The sequence below is a fragment of the Diabrotica virgifera genome, chromosome 5 (assembly GCF_917563875.1).
Source record: "Diabrotica virgifera virgifera chromosome 5, PGI_DIABVI_V3a".
Taxonomy (NCBI): domain Eukaryota; kingdom Metazoa; phylum Arthropoda; class Insecta; order Coleoptera; family Chrysomelidae; genus Diabrotica; species Diabrotica virgifera.
The window spans coordinates 19877469-19894199 of record NC_065447.1 but is presented as its reverse complement, the minus strand read 5'-3'; the positions used below and the strand labels follow the sequence as shown (position 1 = coordinate 19894199).

The following is a 16731-nucleotide window of genomic DNA, read 5'->3' as shown; positions in this document are numbered from 1 at the left end:
TTTGTAATAAAATCGAAAACGTTTTATTCTGATGTAGCCCTTTAGGGATTTTAATAAATTTTATACCTTTTACAAAGGATTTATTCCAATTTTTGTGATTGATGGTATACAGCCAACTACAGGAAAACTTTTCTTTCCTTGTGGATTTTGTAAATAAAATTAGTTATTAAAATGCAGTACTGCAAGCAAAATAAAATAAATTAAATTTACCTTTATATAATAATTGCATATCATATCAATATTGTGGAGCAATATATATTTTTTCTTCTTCTTTGACAATAGATATAAAATATACGTCAATTTGACAATTTCAATTGACAATATGCATTATTTAAGAAAGTTGCAAGATTTCTCCCCTATTCGCGCACGATCGTTTCTTGTATCCCTTCCAAGTACTTGCACACCGCGAATAGCATCTGTATAATACTTTATAACATCGCATTCATTCAATTTCATTCCACATGCATATGCAATATTTTTGTCCGTGAGTATATAATATTCAGAATAAATCTTAATTTGCTATGAATTAATGATAATGATGTATTTTTTGTATCTTTAATAACATTTTTACCATATCGCACCTTTGGGGAAACACTGAGTGAAAATTTCTTAATTGTTGAGAAAACGCATTAAAGTTTTGAAAGTTAGTTAAGGCCAAAAATAAGATGCAAATTACAAGAGAAAGTAGACATTTATTGTCTACGGTTTTAGTTATTACCGTATACTATAATATATTAGGATTTTTCTTAAACATATTCTCTTAAAGCTGCCTGAAAGGGGAGAAAAATTAGCAAATATGTCATTATTTCCCCAAAAATTAGAAAATATATCATTGTTTTTCCAAAAATTTCATAATTTTATCATTGCATATTAATGTTGCATCACGCACAACTGACTTTATGCACCAAGAGAGCAGGTAAAAACGAAAATTCAACAACATTCACGTCATCTAGCGAAATAGGGAAGAGTTACAGCTCTTACTTTGTTCCCCAGACAAATACGACTATTAGGAGTATCGCAGTGTTTATAGGTTTGTTTCAGCTCGATACAAAACCGTTCTTGAATCGTTACGCGCATGCGGAATCACGAATAATCATGCGCAGTAACACATTTTTCGTTACTGCGCATACTCGTAACCGTTCAAGAACGGTTTTGTATCGAGTTGGAACAAACCTGATAACTCAATTTGTGCAAAATTTACAATGGCGCCAGTGTTTCCCCAAAAGTGCGATATATTTTGAAACTGTGTCTCAATTGTTAAAAAATCTTCTAAGGAATCAACCTTAATTATAAAATAACTCTCTATTTAACGTTTCTGTTTGCAAATTGTGGACAGAAACCTTTTTAAATCAATAATGTAACTTAATATTATGTTGCTTGGATAAAAAATTTGTAGTATACTACGAGTTTTTAAGGTATTCTTCTTAGTTTATTGTGTAATGATTGATATTGGTAGATTTAATAAGATAATAATATTAATAAACTATGGGAATAACTAGTTTATATTCCCGAACCAAATAAAAAGAAAGTTTGTTTAATTTGAAAAATTCTACAATGAAGTTTCAAAGATGAGACGTAAAAGTGTTATTTTGTAATTTTGGTTTTTCTAAATTCATTAGTTAAGTGGCAGGTTATTATTTTTAATATATTGTTGTGTACAGCAAATCTGTAATTGTTGAACATTATAATAAACCTTTACTTTTATGCAATTTTTTAATGAATTCCCGAGGTTTCCGATACTTCAAGTTTTAAAAATTAAGTGGTGTCTCATATGGAGAAAATTTATAGAAATTATAGCTAGTATAGATTGGGCGACAGATGGCGCCGCTGAAAAATTGTGGCTAGTGCCATGAAGTGTTTTTTGCGTGGGGTTCGGTTAGGAGAATCACGGTTTTTTGCCGCAGGGTATTTTGGCCGCACGGTTCTTTTGCGGGCGATTTTTTCACCGCACGTTTTTTTTTCGGACTGTTTTTTGGATCTGTAGATACAGGAGTAAGACAATGATGCATTATGTCTCCAGTGTTATTTAATATGGGAGAGAACTACATTAAGGCTATTAGATACAGGAGTAAGACAATTATGTATGTCTCCAGTGTTATTTAATATGGGAGAGAAATACATTAAGGCTATTAGTGAACGGAGTGCATCCAAACATTAGATACGCCGATGGCGCAGGCATTTTTGCAGATAGCTTAGAGATGGTTTACAAAGGATAATGTCGCTTATATCAGATATAACTAGAGAACATGGACTTGATCTCAATACGAAAAGAACAAAGTACATGGAAGTCAGTAAGCACGAAATATTAAATATAGGGCTTTTGGTTAACCAACAAACAATTGATATGGTGAACAGCTACACATACCTTGGTACCAACATAAACAGACAATTGGACCAGTCTACTAAAATAAAACAACCCATAGGAAAAGCAAGATCAGCGTTCGTAATGGACGAAGTCTCTTTTCAGAAGTTACAATTTATCACATTCTTGGCTTCAAAACATCTATAACCGGACTATTCCAATAATAGCATTAAGCAAAGTTAGGATAGCCATGCTGATCGCGAACATCCGGAACTGATGGCACTGTAAGAAGAAGATCAATCTAGAACAGAAAGCTTCAAGAAAAAGAGTAGGAATAGTAGTGCCATGAGTAACAGTGTGCAGGAAAATTGTAAAAATTTAATTGAATAAGAACCTGAAGAACAAGCAGCTTTTCAAGCGAGTAGATCATATTTTCTCCTCTCTCACTTAATAATTAGAAAAAAAATGTAAAAAACGCGTAAAATACACAAGGAAAAAGAATTTCAGTTATCATACTTGACCTTGGATGCATCAGATACTACTTGTCAATACGTTTCAAACTCATGTTTAGTGATCAAAATCGGTTAAGCCGTTTCAAAGTGATCAAGCTCTAAAGTATAATCCATTTAACCGTTATGCCGAAATGGTTTATGCAGTTGTAGTTATTACGACGCTAAATTTGATAGTGAAATCGGAGTTCATTTACCGGCCATCCCAATATTTTTTTTCGATCTATTTCGAATAGAAAAAAAAATCTAGTGTACATTCGATGGACACTAGATCATTTGGGAGATAATACGAGAAAGGCGACTTAACGCTTAACGTGGAATCGAGAAACATTACATTCAACTTCAGACATTTAATTTATAAATAACTTTTATAACTTTTTATAAAAAAACTCCTGATACAAACATAAAATACCGCTAAACGCCGTAAAAATGAGTGGCGCATACAATATTCCAGCTACAAAAGAACTGATATGAATATTACGTGGCGCGAAAATGTATTTTCATTTTGATGGAAAATAAAATTCTAGTTTTATTTTAAAATATGTTTCCATAGTAAATTTAGCAAATATTATGGAAACATCTTTTAAAATAGATAAATAGAATTTTATTTTCCATCAAAATGAAAATACATTTTTGCGTCACGTAATATTCATATCAGTTCTTTTGTAGCTGGAATATTGTATGCGTCACTCATTTCTTGTAGTATATACAGTGATGGGCGCGCTAATAACCGGCAAAATAACGCAAAAGATGGAAAACCTAATACTTGCGAAATAAAAAGAGATGAAACTACTCGAGTTGGAAATTATCGATATAAACGTATAAATTAACATTATATTACATAGTCTCCCACCTTTAGACGACTGTGACAGGAGTATTTTATAAAATTCTCCTATCACAGTGACAGTTGTCATACTCCTCTGATACGTCTAAAGGTGGGAAACTGTGTAACGTAATGATAATTTATACGTTTATATCGATAATTTCCATCTCAACTGGTTTCATCTCTTTTTACTTCATAATGTATTATGTTTTCCATCTGTTCCGTTATTTTGCCGGTTATTAGCGCTCTTATCACTGTATACCTTAAGTTTTGCAGATATTACGACCAAGAAAAAAACTTAAATACATACAAATCATTTTTAGATTTATAAATAAACGAATTCACTTATTAATATCAGAATGGTTATGCAATAAGCTTTTACCAGACTTGATATAAATATTATCTAGAGAACTAATGTGTTTGTATTTTGCAGTCAACACTATTTACAAAAAGATAAGAAAAACACTCTAAACCAACTTTTTATTGATAAAAACTGAATGACACTTTTTAAATTAAAAATAAACTTATATAATTACTCTTTTACTGGTCCCCTACAAAAATATTTTAAATCTTGGCCAAGCCAATGACTCCGCAGGCCAATCTTCCACCAGCATTTCCTGTTGTTTTGCTCAATTCGTGACCACCAACTCCCAAATCATCAGGATCTGCATGGACTACTACGGTACGACCGACGATGTTGTGTTCTCCCTCCAAGGAAATATATTTGTCTGAGATGTTAATTTTGGCAACACCGCTAGCATCAGCTACAACGTTGCCAAGATCTCCGACATGACGAACGGAAGCGTCGGGACCACCATGGTCTTTACCGTGAGGATTGAAGTGAGCTCCGGCTGAGATGCAACCGTTGGTGTTGTCGCCGAATTCGTGAATGTGGAAGCCGTGTTGGCCTTGGGTTAAACCGGAGATTTCGCCACTTACTTGGACAGGACTGGAACCACTCTAAAATAAATACAAAACATTAGCATATTAAATGATTTTACTTTATTTGTCAAAAGTTACAAGTTAGAAGCCTTTGAACTCTGGCTTTATAGAAGAAAATATCTTGTGACGACCCATACCACCAACGAAAATGTCCTGAGGAGAATAGGTACAGTAGGGAACTGCTAGCTCCCTACTGTATCTATTCTCCTAAGCTGGTTTTTATCAATTTTTTAGTTGTTGGCGAGATTTTTGTGAGATTTAAGTTGATTAGTAGGTTGTTTAGTGTATAATCGAATACAGGCAAAGATAAATGGAAAACTAACGCAGTTTATACCAGTACAAGAGTCAGACAAGGGGACTCGTTAAGCCCACTGCTCTTTAATATGATAATGGACGAAATAATAGAGGTCATGGTTACAGAATGGGGAACAAAGAAATCCAAATATTATGAAGACGACGCCGCATTAATCGCCGAGACAGAAGACGATCTCCAAAGATTAACACACATCTTCAATACAACAGCCAAGAAATACAATATGATAATATCAGCAGAAAAAACTAAATGTATGACAACATCTAAATACCCACTACGATGCAAAATCGAAATTGATGGGAAAATAATAAAGCAGGAAGCAAGGTTTAGATATCTGGGAATAGATATAACCAGTTACGGAGATGTTGAAGAGGAAGTACGACTTCAAAGCAAGTAAAGCCGCGGGATCTCTTAATGACACAATCTGGAAGAACAAACACCTAAGACAATACACAAAAGTAAAAGCATGAATCTATAAAGCAGCAATTAGGCCTATATTGACATACACGGCGGAGACAAGACCTGACACATCTAAAACGAGACGACTACTAGAAACAGCAGAGATGAAAATACTCCGATGAATATCAGGGAAAAGTCTGTTGGATAGGGAGAGAAGCGAAAACATAAGATCATGCAATGTAGAAGACATAAATGGATGGGTGACAAAACGGAAACAGGAGTGGAACGAACACATTAGTAGAATGGCAGAGGATAGGATAGTACGAATATCACGAGATAAGTCACCAAATGAAAGAAAGAAGTATTGGTAGACCAAGAAAAAGATGGTGCGATATTTTAAACAATTTAGGAAGCTAATAAGGAAGAAGAAGAAGTTGTTTAGTGTGAAAGAATTATTATTAACCCCTCAATGTTTTGACTCCAAAATTACTTTATAAAAAACAACTGAAGGATACCTTAAAATAACTTCCTTATAGTTTAATATTCTGGGATTTTTAAGTATTTAATAGTTTAAACATTTATTGTTGTTAAGGAGAAGTTTTCTTAAAACTTTTGTAAATGGATGCCGTAAGACAATCAGATGGCGACGCCGTGAAAATACGAGGCTTATTCGACCTCGTAGTTGTCAAAAGGATAAAAATCGTACTTTATGGCGGTAAGGGGTCAAATCAACATCGTACATTTTTTCACAATAATTCGACTATAAGGATTTAAACGGTACCAATAACATTAGGTTTGTTCTAGCATGCAGTTTTGTATGGTTTGGCACCAGATTATTGTACTGCTTTACTGCGCATGTTCAATCCACAAACTGGCAACAAACTGTTTTTTGTTAGAACGCTTTTTTATCGGAGTAAATACCAACGTCAAATTATTTGTTTTTATTTATAATTTTGAGGTTAGATTAAAAATACATTTTTTTATAAGTATTAAAATTTCCAAGATTTATGGTAAATATTGAAAACTAATGTTATAAACGTAAATAATGGTAACATAGTCAAAACATATCACTTTCATTTAAAATTTGTAAACGTCAAACAAATAATTCCACTGCGCAAGTGCAAACTGAAAATCCGAACAAAATCCGCAAACTCTTTTGACCGTTTTAAGCCATTTTCCAAATCAAAATTTACTCTTGTTAGAACGCCCGACTAGTAGTTTCAAACTAGTAATTTGTGTGCTTGAACGCAATTAAGCAAATGCGCATGCTTCTGATAGTTTCAAACCGTTTGAAACTGATGCTAGAACAAACCTATTATATACCACTGTGTCTTGCCTGTAACTACATATGGACTGGAGACCATGGCCTTTACAAAGAAAACCTTAGAGCAGCTCAGTACAACCCAAAGAGCGATGGGAAAGGAGAGGGCCACGCAAGGGATTAGTTTGAGAGACAGGATTCGAAATATCGACATTCGTGAAAGAACAAAATTACTGATGTCGCAGAACATATTATAACAAGGCTCAAGTGGCAATGGGTGGGCATGATGCCCGAGATAATCCCAAAAAGTGGACACAGAGATTAACAAACTGGAGACCAAGAGAGAACAGGCGAGAAGTAGGCAGACTGCAGAAAAGGTGGACAGATGATATCAAACAAGTCGCGGACAAGCAGTGGACGAGAATTGCCAAGAGTAGAAATCGGTGGAAGCAAATGGAAGAGGCCTATGTACGTCAGTGGATGAACATAGGTTTAAGAAGAAACATTTTACAGCATTAGCAGGTGGATAAGTTATAAAAAGAATTTATCCACTAAATAAGAAGTTTTATAACGAGGTCTTTAAGACCTCGTTCCGTTAAATAGTGATTTAAATCAAATTTAAATGATTTAATTCAAATAGTGTTATTTAAAACTGTTCCGGCAGGTAACGTGTTAACAAACAGGTGAAAAGAATCCGGAAAGTTATAAGTACAAAGAATTTTCAGCTACAAACCAAATTCTTCAGGATGCCTTTGAAACAACAGTGATGTCTTTAATTTAAAGGAATGCAGGAATAAATTCTACAAAAATTAAACTATCACTAAAATGACATGTTCTAACCAAATAGGGTAAAATTATGTTTAATGGAATCCTTTGTAAAATGACTAAACAGTTTCTAAATTTAAATCGACCTTGATATCAAGTAACCTTTAATCAAATATGTTCTGTCACTGATTTTATTTAAACATTCATTTATTCTGATAGTTCAAAGATTCATTTTTGAATAAAATTCGAGGTGCATTAAAACGCACTGTCTCTGTTTATTTAACAACTTTAAATGGTAGCTAGAATTAATTAATAATATGATTATTTTTTGTGAGAATCCTGTGTTGGCAAAGTCAAAGTTCATAAAAAATCATAAAAAACCGGCGCCAATCATGGGTTGGCCGTAGCAGCGAAATAGGCTGGTAAAGAAAAAAACAGCTGAAAATGTCTTAATCAACAACTTTTATTTGAACCATTTTTTTTTTCTAAAATGTATAACAAATCTTTTATACGCAAAATATCGTTTTTTACTTTTTATGATTATTAAAAAAAAACAAAATCAACTGTATGTCTTCAAGGATTTGTTATCAGCTATCCTTCATATTGAATTTAATGGATGCAAGAAGAAAATATAAGAATGCTAATCTGACAGAATACAAAAAGCTAAACAGTATGGTTCGAAGAAAAATAAGATCAGCTAAATCAGAGTGGCATAAACAACAATGTAAAGAAATTGAGAACTACGAGCGTATCTATGACGCATTCAATTATTCAATATGCACAAAAAACTGAAAGAAGTTGCAGGACTGAATAAAAAATGCAATCCTCCACTAATCGAAGATAAAACGGAAAAATTATAATCGATATCGAAGGTCAACTAATACGATGGATGAATATATAAAGGAATTATTCGATGATGAAAGAAGCGAACTAGAAACGCTAAATGACACAAGCGGTCCTCCAATAACTAAGGAAGAAGTGCAATACGCTATAAAGAACGCAAAAAATGGCAAGGCGATCGGACCAGATGGAATTTACGTAGAAACACTAAAACTTTTAGGTACCGAGGGCATTAAGATACTTACGAAATTATTCAACTTAATCTACGAAAGCGGAAAAATTCCTAAAGATTGGCTTAAATCCTCATTTGTTGTACTACCAAAAAAAACACAGAGCCACAAAATGCAGCGACTATCGCACCATCAGCCTAATGAGTCATGTATTGAAAACTTTTCTCAGAATAATTCATCAAAGAACATATAGAAAAGTTGAGGAAAGAATCTCAAGTACTCAATTCGGTTTTCGCTGTGGCCTTGGAACGCGTGATGCACTATTCGCAACCCACGTTTTAATTCAAAGATGCAGAGATGTAAATCATGACGTTTTCATGTGCGCGATTGATTTTGAAAAGGCCTTTGATAAAGTTCGCCATGAAAAAATGCTACATATTCTCAAAACTACCGGTCTGGACGGTAGGGACATTAGAATAATCGCAAATTTGTATTGGGGCCAGGCTGCATGTGTTAGGGTTGGGAATCAGTGCTCTGAAGAAGTAAAAATCAAGCGTGGAGTTCGACAAGGCTGTATATTGTCACCAATGTTGTTTAATCTTTACGCTGAAACAATCTTAAATGAAGTGTTGGAAAACGCAAAACAGGGAATACTCATTAATGGTATGCTTATGAAAAATATCAGATACGCAGATGACACCTTGTTACTGAGAGGATCAATTGAACATCTTCAAACGTTATTGAACCGAATGGTGGCATTCTGCGCGATATATGGACTCAAACTCAACGCAAGAAAAACAAAGTTTATGGTTATTAGTAAACAGGCAGCCGTAAATAATAATAACTATAACGTAACAATCGGTAATGACTCAATTGAACGAGTAAGTAATCTTGTATATCTGAATACTCATATTAATGAAAGCTGGAACCCTAGTACAGAAATAAAAAGTAGAATTGCCAAAGCAAGAACAAGTTTTATGAAATTTAAGAAAATCCTGTGCAGTCATGATCTAAGTTTGGAACTTCGCATAAGAATGGTTCGATGTTATATATTCTCAGTACTACATTAGGGGGTCCAAGCATGGACCCTGACAGAATCGCTTTTAAAAAACCTAGAAACATTTGAGATGTGGGTCTACCGCCGTATTCTGAAGATCAGTTGGGTAGAAAGAGTCACAAACGAAAGGGTTTTGCAACGTTTGAATAAAAGTTGCGAAGTAGTGAACACGGTTAAAAGGCGCAAATTGGAATACTTTGGTCATATAATGCGTCACCCAGAAAAATATGACATACTTCACCTTGTCATGCAAGGTAAAATAATGGGAAAAAGAAGTGTGGGCCGCCGTACAACTTCTTGGCTTAAAAACCTACGCCAATGGTTTGGGAAAACTAGCACTGAACTATTTCGTGCGGCTGTAAATAAGACAATGATTGTTAATATGCTGGGCAACATGAGAGCCAACGATCGACAAGCGGTCTCGGCACCTTAAGAAGAAGAAGATACTTCATATACCTTTTAGAACCTAGAAGATAGACTAGGGAGTAGTCTATCTTCTAGTGTTTTATAATCAAGAAAAAAGTTTTTGCCAAACTACCTTTATGGGATGGAGTAGAGTGATGCCAAAATTAACGCAATATAAAAAAAATTGTGCATAAATTATTGATAGGTACAGATTGAATCATACAAGATAATTGATTTTGATTGACTGATTTGAAGATAGCAACATCAGATAGTTGAGTTTAATAGGCGCAATTTGCGGGAATGTATAAAAAGAAGATATTTTCCTTTTCACTTTTGTTGCGAAAGTTTAACTTTCAGTGAAATATGGGATGGTACTTGAAACATTATTTCATTATTTGATTACAATATTTCATTTATAGCTTGGTTGTTTGGGCAGCATTTGTTTGATAACTATATCACACTATTATCTACCTATTTTATCAGCAATTAATAATAATGAACCGTTTATTTTGTTGGTCCTAGTTAAATATAGAAATGAGAAATACACTAATCACAAAAAGTATCGCATAATTTTTGAAACAGAAAAAAAGTTTACAAATAATTTTTAAATTTTAGCAGAATATTATAATACTTGTCTATTAGTGGAGTCACTGAAGGTTTTCACCTCTGGTTTCGTTGAACCTTCATCGATTTTCATGAACAAAGGTGACATGATGCCAACTTGCGCTTTTACTCTGAGGGTGGATGCCACCCCTTCTCGGGGGTGAAATTTTTTTATTAAAAATAATACCAGAAATTGATATAGGGGCAACCTCTAAGCAAAATTTGTTATATTAAGTTATTAACATAAATCAGTAATTTTTGAGTTATTAAATATCAAAGATTTTATTTTTTCTTAAAAAAAATGCATGTTTTAAAGCTGTTTTTCACGTATTACGCAAAAACTATAACTTTTTGTAAAAAAGCTATTATTACCAAAATTAAAGACAATAAAAAATTTAATACACTCCCCACTTAAAGAACTAAACTAATGTTATTTCAAAATGAGTTATGGGTAATTGAATGTATATTTTTTTCGATGAGTACTCAAATCTAAGTATTCAAGCTTACATAATATACTTGTGAATCACTTGTCAAAGTACTGCAAAATACCTATCAGATGAGCTCCAGTAGAAGTTAATAGCATCAAATTTAAGCAAGTTATGATGAAAATAAGAGAAACCTTTCGTTTTTTTTTAGGAAAAAGTGAAAAATACAACATACGCCATTTCCACAAAAATTAAAATTTGTAGTAATCCTCACAAGAATTTTTTTAGGTTAACATAGTTAATGATTTCAACAATTTTGACCGGTTTAGAATGCACATTTTTGAAAAAAAAAGATATAATTAAAAAAAAAGAATGTGTGTACTTTGTACGCACGTAAGAAGTTATACTTCTATTATATAATTTCAACGAAATAAATATACTGAACTGTTTAAATTTTTTTATTAAAACTACCAAAAATTAAAAAAAAACGTAAATCATCCGGGATTTGAACCCGCGACCTCTCGGTCTCTAGTCCAATGGTCTACCTCTTATCTGTTTCCTCTCCAGAGTTCGGAGCCGTTTTTTAATTCTGAACAATTCATTGCAACTAAGTACATACTGTCTGTGTGCGCATGCTCGCAGAATTATCAAAATTTTACCCTCAATCGAGCCTAAAGAAGTATAACTTCAAAAAGAATTTTTAAAATTATCGTACTTTTCATTTTCTTTTTATAATAACTCCAAAAATACTCAATAAACGTAAAAAATCATATATATATATATATATATATATATATATATATATATATATATATATATATATATATATATATATATATAATATATATATATTATATATATATAACTAAATTTTAGTTTTTTCTGTTCCAAATACTTTACCCATTTTACTATTTCCTTCGAGTAAAAAATAACCGAGATAGAAACGTTTAATATTTCAATTTTGATGCAAGAACCATGTAACCGGGGCCATTTAACCTTTTATTTTTAAAAAAGTAAGAGGTTTAAAAGACTAATTTTAACATTTTTAAATAGAACTTGAAATCAACTTTTAATTAGTTTTTAGGTGAACCTTATATCTTAAAAACTAGCGAAGTTATTTACAAAAAAACAATAACATTTTTTGGAAAAATTTTTAAAAAATACATTTTGAAACATTTTTGGTGCATAAATTTTAATGCTATCAACTTGTTCGAGGGCTTATTTGATAGATATTTCTATGAACTTTGACAAATGTTCAATAATAGTATAGTATAGTTGATCCAAAAGATGGCATAATCCAGACATCCAAAGTGAAAGTTATCCTTCAACACCAAATTGTTCTATATTCTATATGGTCCACACAATGTCCAGAAAAAAGTCACACCATTTTGAGCGTCGGGTTTGGGGGGAGAGGGGGAGAAATCGGTAAATTCATAGTTTTTTAAGTTTTTCGCCAATATTTCTAAAACTATGCGGTTTAGCATGAACAACCCTCTATACAAAATTGTTCTACATTAAATTTGAAATAAAAAAAGGCCCTATGCATAATCTTTCTAAAATGAATGGTTACAAAGTTACGGAGGTAGTATAGTATAACTGGTCCAAAAAAAGGGCTAACCCAAACATCCAAAGTAAAAGTTTTTTTCCAACACCAAAATGTTCTATATGGTCCACATATTGTTCAGTAAAAAGTTACACCATTTTGAGCGTCCTATTTGGGAGGGAGATGGGAGAGAAGCCGGTAAATTAATAGTTTTTTAAAGTTTTTCGTCAATATTTCTAAAACTATGCTTTAACGTAAACAATGTTATATACAAAAATGTTCTATATGAAATTTAAAACAAATAATGTTCTATACATAATTGTTATAAAATCAACGGTTCCAGAGTTACGGAGGGTGAAAAGTCGAGATTTTCGATAATTTTTATATTTTTCGGGCACTATTTATGATATAACTATATCAAAAACCCAGACATCCAAAGTGAAAGTTATCCTCCAACACCAAATTGTTCTATATGGTCCACATAATGTTCAGAAAAAAGTCACACCATTTTGAGTGTCTGGTTTGGGGGGGAGAGGGGGGAAAAATCGGTAAATATAAAAAGTATCGAAAACCTCCACTTTTCACCCTCCGTAACTCTGGAACCGTTGATTTTATGACAATTATGTCAGAACCTTTTTTGTTTTAAATTTTATGTAGAACATTTTTCTATAGAACATTCCTTACGCTAAAGCATAGGTTTAGAAATATTGACGAAAAACGTAAAAAACTACTAATTTACCGACTTCTCCCCCATCTCCCCCCCCCCCCCCCACCCCAAATCGGACGCTCAAAATTGTGCAACTTTTTACTGAACAATACGTGGACCATATAGAACAATTTGGTGTTGAAGGAAAACTTTTACTTTGGATGTCTGGGTTAGGCCTTTTTTTGGACCAATTATACTATACTACCTCCGTAACTTTGGAACCGTTCATTTTAGAAGGGTTATGCATAGATAGGCCTTGTTTATTTCAAATTTAATGTAGAACAATTTTGTGTAGAGGGTTGTTCATGCTAAACCGCTTAGTTTTAGAATTATTGACGAAAAACGTAAAAAACTACGAATTTCCAGATTTTTCCCCCCTCTCCCCCCCCCAAACCCGACGCTCAAAATGGTGTGACTTTTTTCTGAACATTATGTGGACCATATAGAACAATTTGGTGTTGGAGGATAACTTTCACTTTGGATGTCTGGGTTTGGGTCTAACTATACCATACTATAAGTTTATGTTATAAAATGCACCATTTTCCCGGTATTTAAGCTTGAATACTTAGATTTGGGTACTCGACGAAAGAGATATACATTCAATTACCTAGAACTCACTTTTAGTTAACATTGAAAGGTTTTTCTAGTAAGGAGTTTATTTGATTTTTTATTAGCCTCAAATTTGATAATCATAACTTTTTTGCAAATAGTTTTTGAGTTATTTATGAAAAATCGGTTTACAACATACATTTTTCTCGCGAAAAATTAAAATCTTTGATCTTTAATAACTCAAAAAGTTTTGATTTATTTTAATAAATTTATATAGCAAATTTTGCTTATAATTTGTCCCTCTATCGAATTGTGGGGTTATTTTTAATAAAATAATTTTCACCCCCGAGGAAAGATGGTATCCACCCCCAGGTTAAAAGCGCAAGTTGGCACCATGTCACCTTTGTTCCTTGAGATATCCTCTAACCACTCAGCAATTTTCATGCAAATCGATGGAGGTTCAACGAAATCGGAGGTAATAGCTCATATCCACCTTCAGTGACTGCACTATATCGTCTCCTTTAGGTATCTACAAACCCATAACATTTCAAGCTGAAGCGTGTTCTTGCCGAAAAAAAAAACAGTAAACAAAACGTTGAGAATTTGATCTGTGCACTGTCTGCTTAAGTTTTCAATAAGTTTTCAAATTGTAGATTTAATTGGAGATGGACGATCGCAGCAATATCTTGCTGATGTTATGGGAATCCACCAATCCAGCGTTTCAAGAGGTTTAAGAAGGTATAGAGAAAGTGGGAGATAAACAAGAATAGTTCCAGAACATCCCAGATGCACGAACCCCGCAGACAAACAATATATTCATCTGCAGACTTTGCGTACACATCATGTTACAGTTAGAAAGCTGCGAAATGATCTTTCCGCAGCCCACAATGTTCGAATAAGTGCCAATTCGGTTAGAAACAGATTAAGGGAATTTGGAATCAAAGCCAGAATGCCTGCTACTGAGCCACTGCCAACGAGGGCACACTGTATGGCACGTTTAAATTTTGCACCAGAACATGTCGATTGATACATGATGGCCAGACATATAGTACAGATGAAGAAAAATGTAGTGCTTTTGCTAGATACTTTGAAGAAACCTACAAATTTGATGAGGATGACAATTTTGATAGATATACCTTAGAGGAGGTGGATAGTTGGTTTGGAAGTTTTTATGAAAATAGTCGTAATCTATTAACCGGGGTGAAAGTGTTTTATACAATATACATACATACCATAATTTAATATACACATGTAAGTACATACATATGTGAAAAACCGTATGTTTTTTAATAAAAGTGATTTTTCGGATATATTTTTTAATTATCCTTCTTATCTATCACATTAAGTCAATAAGATAATGTATTATCCAGTGTTTTCGATTATCAGTGAACCCCCAAACCCGTCATTATCCCGGATAACGGAGGTTCTACTGTACTTCATAAATTTTTCTTTGGTTGTTTATGAATTTTCTACAACTTGTCTAGGGCGTTTATTGATTTTTACTAGTAAAAGAAACTATTTTTGGAAATATTTAAATAATACACATTAAAAAACATCATGGAGTTGAATATGTATTTCTGAAATAGGTTTATGAAGATTAAGCAATCAATAACATCTTATTTTTTAAATTGTGGATATTAATGTACCTTGATAAATTATTCAAGGACATATTCCTATCACGCACATCAAAGTCTCATTAATATCTGTAGAACATTGAATTTTTACATAAATAATATAATCTCTGGCGCAGCATTCAAATGTACCATGTACCACTAAATCTAGTTTTTTAGGTATATACCAAAACTCTACTACTTCAAACCTTCTATAGTAACATCCTTGATCTTTACACTATCCATTATCAACAACCTAATTATCTAATAATACATCTTCAACCATTTTTTTCTGTACCTAAATAAATTTAAATATTAATATGAACTTACTGCTTGGTCAAAAAAGACAGTTCCGGTGACTTCTCCCTTTAGTACACAAACTGCTTTGGCTGGCATTATGGTTTAGTAAATAAGCAAACAAATTGGAAATTTGTATCAAACCAAACCAAATTAAATTAATTCGAGTAAAACCAATTTTACTTTTTACGGCTCAACTTTCGGCACGGCAAATGAAAAAGTGACAGATTTATAAAAGTAAAAGTCATCGTAAATGTCAATGTCAAACTACTTTTGAAGGTTATCTGGTGGGGATTCCAATGAACTGTCAGTGGTGGCCGGTGGATGGCTAAACTGACATGGCCATAGACATAGTTAAGGGGGGTGGTCATTTCGTATCTAATGTTTACATTGAATATTGACAAATTTGTAAAGAATATCCTGTTTGGTTTTGTTTTTTGTTAATTGTGTAGCGAAATTTGTGAAATTGTGATAGCAAATTAAATATGAAGTGGTTTAAACATTGGATACGCCTATGGATGACAGTTTCGCCATCCAGCAGCCATATTATATCACGTGATTTGGAATGCCTAATTAGGGATTCCAATGAACTGTCAGTGGTGGCCGGTGGATGGCTAAACTGACATGGCCATAGACATAGTTAAGGGGGGTGGTCATTTCGTATCTAATGTTTACATTGAATATTGACAAATTTGTAAAGAATATCCTGTTTGGTTTTGTTTTTTTGTTAATTGTGTAGCGAACTTTGTGAAATTGTGATAGCAAATTAAATATGAAGTGGTTTAAACATTGGATACGCCTATGGATGACAGTTTCGCCATCCAGCAGCCATATTATATCACGTGATTTGGAATGCCTAATTAGGGATTCCAATGAACTGTCAGTGGTGGCCGGTGGATGGCTAAACTGACATGGCCATAGACATAGTTAAGGGGGGTGGTCATTTCGTATCTAATGTTTACATTGAATATTGACAAATTTGTAAAGAATATCCTGTTTGGTTTTGTTTTTTTGTTAATTGTGTAGCGAACTTTGTGAAATTGTGATAGCAAATTAAATATGAAGTGGTTTAAACATTGGATACGCCTATGGATGACAGTTTCGCCATCCAGCAGCCATATTATATCACGTGATTTGGAATGCCTAATTGCGAGTCCAAGCCCAAGTCCTCAACTGTCATCAACACGTCTAACTTCACGCACAACTTTGATA

General features: G+C 33.2%; 1 protein-coding gene across 1 annotated transcript; it reads right to left on the bottom strand.

The window, feature by feature from the left end:
- Nucleotides 1-4095: 4095 nt before the first annotated feature.
- On the bottom strand, nucleotides 4096-15805 carry LOC114333797 (superoxide dismutase [Cu-Zn]). Its single transcript, XM_028283800.2, has 2 exons — nucleotides 15553-15805; nucleotides 4096-4594 (listed from the first exon to the last, which is right to left on the bottom strand). The coding sequence occupies exons 1-2, from the start codon at nucleotides 15616-15618 to the stop codon at nucleotides 4199-4201; spliced, it is 462 nt and encodes a 153-aa protein (XP_028139601.1). The 5' UTR covers nucleotides 15619-15805; the 3' UTR covers nucleotides 4096-4198.
- Between the last annotated feature and the right edge of the window lie 926 nt (nucleotides 15806-16731).